A 6,181-nucleotide genomic window follows, 5' to 3' on the forward strand; every position below is an offset into this window, starting at 1 on the left:
AAATATGTTTAACAAGACCATAATAATCGAGATGTTGAAGTTATAGTACATCGTTTGGATGTCAGTAAAGGTTGGATCAACCTCTTAGCGGGAGATTGTTGGGATGTGAGTTTGATCTAAGACGAAGATAAATTTGTTACGACTTCAAAGAATAAGGTTGCAGTTCAGAGAACATAGGTTGCTTGTTCAAAGAACAAGAGGTTGCATGTAGTAGAAGAGTGAGGAAAATTTTTGGTAGAAGCGAATTCTTTGTTCATTTAGTTTCTTGGAGACCAAGTTTTATTATACACACCGATCTATATTGTTGATGTCATAGACCCATAAGTTCAGTCCAGAAGAACTAAGTCAACGACACTATAAATAATCTAATTTATTGTAACCTAAGGTATACGTGAAGTTTATCAATAAAATATCTCTCTAGTTTTACAATAGACGAAGCATGGCTAGTTTAATCAAGTGAACTTAAATTCTTGTGTTATTGTTTAATCTTTACATCTTATTATCGTGTTTTTTTATTATTGCTTATTGTATTTTTTTGGATTTAAATCAAATATAGTTCAATACATATTGATGGAAGGCAAACGGGCAACAAGTTGCGCCGCTAGCCATTTCTGGATGGCAAAACTAATTCTTTTAAAAACATTTGTGGATCTAAGGGATATAACATTAGAATGCATGACCCGTTGGACTCTGTTGAGGAGCTCCACCGCCTCTGGCGCGAAAAATCCAAATGTATCAAATGCAAAATGTACAAACACATGTTGATTTTCTATACATGCATTCTCGTGTTTTGCTACTTTGCACGCAACGACTTTCAAAGTGGCATGTCCTGCTGTGAAACCCCTGCTCCTCAAACCGACGAAATGAGATACCCTAGTAAGATCCACACAAGCATGCTTCCCTCCTATCGTGTTTTGTATTTGTCAAGTTGCTTTTTAATCCCAACACTTTATACATGTAGATTTGAAGCTATGACTAACTTACAAAAAGTTTGAATCCACATCCTACAAACGCATTACGAGATACGAGGCAAAGTTCATATATGTGGTTCAATTATATGACCAACAACTTACGAAAAAGAAAAAAAAAAAATCAAACCCACATCTTGCGACAAAAGCTCATTAATGTGGATTCAAACCTATTACCAACAAGTTACAGAAAAAGCTTAAAACCCACATTTTGAAAATGCATTACCACCAATAAATAAAGCCCATACTTGTGGTTCGATCGTGGGACCACAACTGGGTTTGTGCTAAAATACCGAAACCAAATTAAAATCATAATCAGAAAAGCAATTCATTCTAAGATTTGACGAGATGGTTTCCTATTTTCTAAATAAAACCAAAATTTTATCACATGTTCACTTTTTGTTTACCAATTAAAAACCCACCCATACCATACCTTAATATGATGTCATTTTTATACCAAATATAAGTTCTTCATTTGACCATTTATATAGTATCTTTCTAGTTTCCGCTCATTGTAAATTTAAATGGATAACATATTTTTTTGTTATTCTATATTACAAAATTCACCAACTTACAAAAACAGGTTTGAACCCATATCATGCAAAAAACCCTTTACAACTTAAATATTGTATTTCAACCTAGGAGATGAATCACATAACGTTCACAATTTGCATTTCATAAAACTAACTATATATAAAACATGGGAACAACATGGCTTACACAAAAAACCAAACACCATCATCATCCCCTATAATCAACCAAAACCTCAAACCCCCACAAAACAAATCAAATTATTTAGATCAAGAAGACAATAAATAATCAACCCCTTGTTCATCACTAATGACTACAAAGTTGTTTCAAGTTTTGAGACTCAATCCTCCCATGAACTTTTGCCAACTCACACGTATGTTTTGTTATAATCTCATAAGTTGAAGCTCTCTTCCATGGCACTATTCCAAAATCATCATTATAATCCTCCATTCCTTCCACAAAGTATTGCCATGCAAAAGATCCTCCACCTGCCCCCTTTTTCTTTGCAGATTCATAAATGACATCATATACAGTTTTGTAGAATTGGTCTCTTTGTGAAGGGTTAAAGCCTTTGTTTAAATCTGATAAACCAAATTCTGTAAACATCACGGGTTTCTTCAACACTTTGTCCCCATCTTCAATGTGGGAACGCATCCATTTGGCAACAAATTTTAGTTTTCCTTCAAGACTCTTCTTTTTAAACCTATGGAAATAAAAATAACAAAACTAGTTCAATTTTAACCTTTTCTATAACTTATGATTTCAAAATCCAGTGCCAAATGAACAACATGATACGAAAATTCAGGAAATAAATATACTAAAGATGATGAAAAGTTACCAATGGTCAGGATATATATGAACAGAGGCAAAATCAATGGTGGAGGGTGCAGAATTACGAATAAAATCAGCTCCAAGATCAGCAGCCCAAAATTCTGGATTGACTGAATCTTTCTTTGGGCTTTTTGGGCCATAAAACCCTTCAAGCCCAATAGTCAACATATGTTTTCTGTCGATTGATTTTATAAATGACGACATTTCTTCTATCCAGTCCTGCATTTATTTTCCACACATTTGGAATGTAATTACAGTTAGGGTTTATTATTTTTCACTGCTATAATAAGGTGGGTTTTTATTTTTTATTTTTTTTAAAGTAAATTAAATTACTTGTAGGGTGTCACCAGAAGCATCAGTGATGCAACGAGGCTCATTAATTAACTCCCACCCAAAGATAGTGGGATCATCCCTGTACACAACTCCTGTGATGGAGTTCTTCCTTGTCAATATGGTCTGCAATAAAAATAAAACAATTTAATTTATGAAACAGTTACATTTAATTTATAATTTTCCTATTATAGCATTTCATAGTATAAAGGATTTTAGTAGTAAGTAGGGTATTATTACCTTGACATAATTCTTAAAATAAAGGCGAATTGATGGATCAAAGAAGAAGGAATCATTAGAGGCACTCAAACCAACACCTTCATCCCATGCCCATTTCACATACTGAGTCTTGCCACCATATGCTTGGAGGTTATTAACCAGGCTAAACAAAAGCCGTATTCCAACTTGTCTTGATTCTGCAATCACATAATCCAATGCCTGCAATAATCCCCATTTTTTCCAATCGATTAAGTGATAAACATTAAAAAAAAACATTTATAATGGAAAATTTATATACGAAATAATCCAATAAAAGGAGGGGAAGTATTGCGTCTTTTGGTCCTAAAATGAAATGGTGTTTTTCATGTTTTGTATAAAAATCAATTGGTTTATTAAATATGGTTAAGCAATTTTGGACAAAAGTATCAAGTAAACTGTTCTTCTTTTCCCTTTTACATTTCCACAAATTTCCAACAATCTGTGTAATATTCTTTATGGTAGTTTTAGCAAGTAGGATAATACGAAGCATGGATCTTTAGCATCAAATTTGAATTGTATCAACCAATTAGAAATGAGAAAACCCAAAAGGGACCAAGTAAGTATAAGAAAATATAAAAAACATAGACAAAGAAAGCATAGACAAATTGCACACGTTACCACCTACGCCATAAATTTAATCTTTATAATCAAATCGTATCAAGAATGCCACTATGAATGAATGAAAAAAAAAAAAAAAAAACTTCCAGATAAAAACATAAATATTTATACACAAAACAACAAGTTTTTACCTTGAATACGACACTATGAATGAAAAATACAAAATTATATTCAAAACAACACCTTGAATAAGACACTATAAATGAAAAATACAAGTTCCCAGGAAGAAATCAAAAATTATACACAAGAGAACAAGTTTTTACCTTGAATACGACATTATGAATGAAACGTATATGAGAATTTATGTACAAAAGAACAAGGTTTTACCTTGAATACCCTCTCATCAAATTGTCCAGGGGCAATCTGAAGGGCATTATAGTCACCATCGTTAAAAGCCCAAGTTCTACACACTGTCAACCCCATTTTAGCTGCAGCTTGAAGCATTTCTCTGATTCTTGGACGGCTATAATCATGAACAGCATGATCCATAAACCAATACGAATTCCAACCATTGATGTAAAAAAGTTTACCATCGACGATGAAATTAGTTCCATTCCTCTCCACAAAGCTCAATTTGGGGTCGGTTTTGTAATTTACAGATAAGAAATCCCCAAAAGATAGGTAAAGAAAAACAAGACAAGATGCAAATCCAAGTATTGGATAAAGCAAATTATTGCTACCCATTATTGATTTAACCATAAATACCAGGATTTAGAAAGGGTTTTCTTGAAAAAGATTTGATCTTTCTGAAATCAAATAATCCACGCAGATGACCCAGAATAGATTTTTAATTGGATCTTCAGGTTTTTGAGCTTTTCCCCAAAATCTTTGGAACCCCAGATGTAAAACAAGGTATTTTAGCACACCCAGATCCCGTTTTCAAGATTCTACCCAAAACTTAACGAGAAAGAGAAACTGAAGTCCAATAGAACCTAAATCAAATGAGATGCATCACAAGAACACACTGTTGATAGTGCATTACGCGTCTATTCTGTGTGTGTGTGTGTGTGTGAGAGAGAGAGAGAGAGAGAGAGAGTAGGTGAAATTTAATGGAGTGTTGTCCAGAACAAGACTTTAAACGATGAAAATGGACGTAGGGTATGAAAAAAAGGCAAATAACAGAGGAAAAACACACCTAACAATCTAACATGTATCGACTGCAGATTTTGTCGAAAGAAAGAGAATCAGTGAGAAAATTTTAATTAAAGGTGGAAGGAGGGGATGGTGGTGTGTGGTGGTGGTCTTTTTGACATCGGTTTTAAGAAGTGATCGGATCTGAAGTCTTGTTTATCCAGCAACTTTTTTGGCTTTTTGTAAGACAATTTGTGTGTCTTAACATATAGAGGGAAATGACTTATTAGTTAATTAACTGTTTGTTTTTGTATTCAATAAGTCATTTTTTTTATATCTTGTTTACCATTGAACTTGTTGTAGGTATTCACAGAAACCATTGAAACCGGCTATTGAAGGTTTCCGACAATTTTTTATCGGAAACCTTCAATAGCCGGTTTCAATGGTTTCTGTGAACATCTACAATAAGTTCAATGGTAAACGAGATACAAAAAAATGACTTATTGAATACAAAAACAACAGTTAATTATCTCCGGCGACTCTCCGGACGTCTTCTCCGACGAGCCTCCGGCAAAAATGAGATTTTCGACGGATCCTTGGGTCTCGGTTTGATGACTTATAGCAGCAGCAAGAGGTGGTAATGGTGGTTTACCGGCGGCAAAAGGAGGGTTGCAGGTGGGTTCCGGTGATGGCAGGAGGAGGTGGCATGTGGCTTGCTGCCTGCGTCCCTTCTTCCTTTTTCTGGCAGCAAATCGACAGGAGGGAGAGAGGGGACCGACGGTAGATGCCGCTTGGATGACAGCCGAGAAAAGTCCGCCAGAAAAACTCATTTTTGCCGGAGGCTCGCCGGAGAAGACGACCGAAGAGTCCCCGAAGATAAGAATATGTCGGTAACCTTCAATAGTCGGTTTCAATGGTTTCTGTGAACACCTACAACAAGTTCAATGGTAAATGAGATACAAAAAAAAGAAAAGTGACCAATTGAATACAAGGGCAACAGTTAATTACCCTAATAAATCATTTCCCCCAATATTTAACAACAAATGAACAATGTTTTATTGTTTTTGGTTTTGAAACATTTTGATTTAACTTTATTATTTTGTTATTTACAACTAATTAAAAACAATAGCAAATTAGTGTAGATGGAAACTGTTTGTTGTTTTATGAATATAGGAAATGTATATTAGGTTATATGCATAATAATAGCAAATTATTCATAATTTGTAATTGTAACAATGTACTCATATTATCTATTCGATAATAACATTATTTATTTTATAGAAATACATTTATATTTATTTATACATAGTAACATTATACTTATAATATGTTGTACTGCTAAGGATGTTAGTATTTCTTTATCAATAGTTATTTTTTAGGATAATGACTTAAAAGGTAATATATTTTTCGATTTATATACATTTGGTCAGTGAATTTTTTTTGTTCATATTTACCCCTTCAACTTGTTAAATCGTACACATTCAGTCTGTATGACCGGCTATTCCAGGTTAGCCAGTAAAAATAACTTAATAGGGTAATATATTTTCCACTTTATACATATTTAGTCCTTAATA

The 6,181-nt window shown here is 33.7% G+C and overlaps 1 protein-coding gene across 1 annotated transcript; it reads right to left on the reverse strand.

The window, feature by feature from the left end:
• Positions 1-1,614: 1,614 nt before the first annotated feature.
• On the reverse strand, positions 1,615-4,815 carry LOC145102279 (mannan endo-1,4-beta-mannosidase 2-like). Its single transcript, XM_079039666.1, has 5 exons — positions 3,864-4,815; positions 2,901-3,098; positions 2,664-2,786; positions 2,338-2,549; positions 1,615-2,202 (listed from the first exon to the last, which is right to left on the reverse strand). Exons 1-5 carry the CDS (start codon positions 4,233-4,235, stop codon positions 1,806-1,808), a joined length of 1,302 nt encoding a protein of 433 aa, XP_078895792.1. The 5' UTR covers positions 4,236-4,815; the 3' UTR covers positions 1,615-1,805.
• Between the last annotated feature and the right edge of the window lie 1,366 nt (positions 4,816-6,181).

Source organism: Lactuca serriola, chromosome 4 (assembly GCF_051521515.1).
Source record: "Lactuca serriola cultivar US96UC23 chromosome 4, Lser_US96UC23_V15, whole genome shotgun sequence".
Classification (NCBI taxonomy): domain Eukaryota; kingdom Viridiplantae; phylum Streptophyta; class Magnoliopsida; order Asterales; family Asteraceae; genus Lactuca; species Lactuca serriola.

What these genes read in the sequence shown, in the direction of transcription:
- LOC145102279 (XM_079039666.1), bottom strand. Translation starts at nt 4,235, where the DNA reads ATGGTTAAATCAATAATGGGTAGCAATAATTTGCTTTATCCAATACTT. An exon ending in TTGATGAGAGGGTATTCAAG is followed by an intron (nt 3,099 to 3,863) that starts GTAAAACCTTGT and finishes GGATTATTGCAG; the next exon opens with GCATTGGATTATGTGATTGC. An exon ending in ATTTTAAGAATTATGTCAAG is followed by an intron (nt 2,787 to 2,900) that starts GTAATAATACCC and finishes TTTTTATTGCAG; the next exon opens with ACCATATTGACAAGGAAGAA.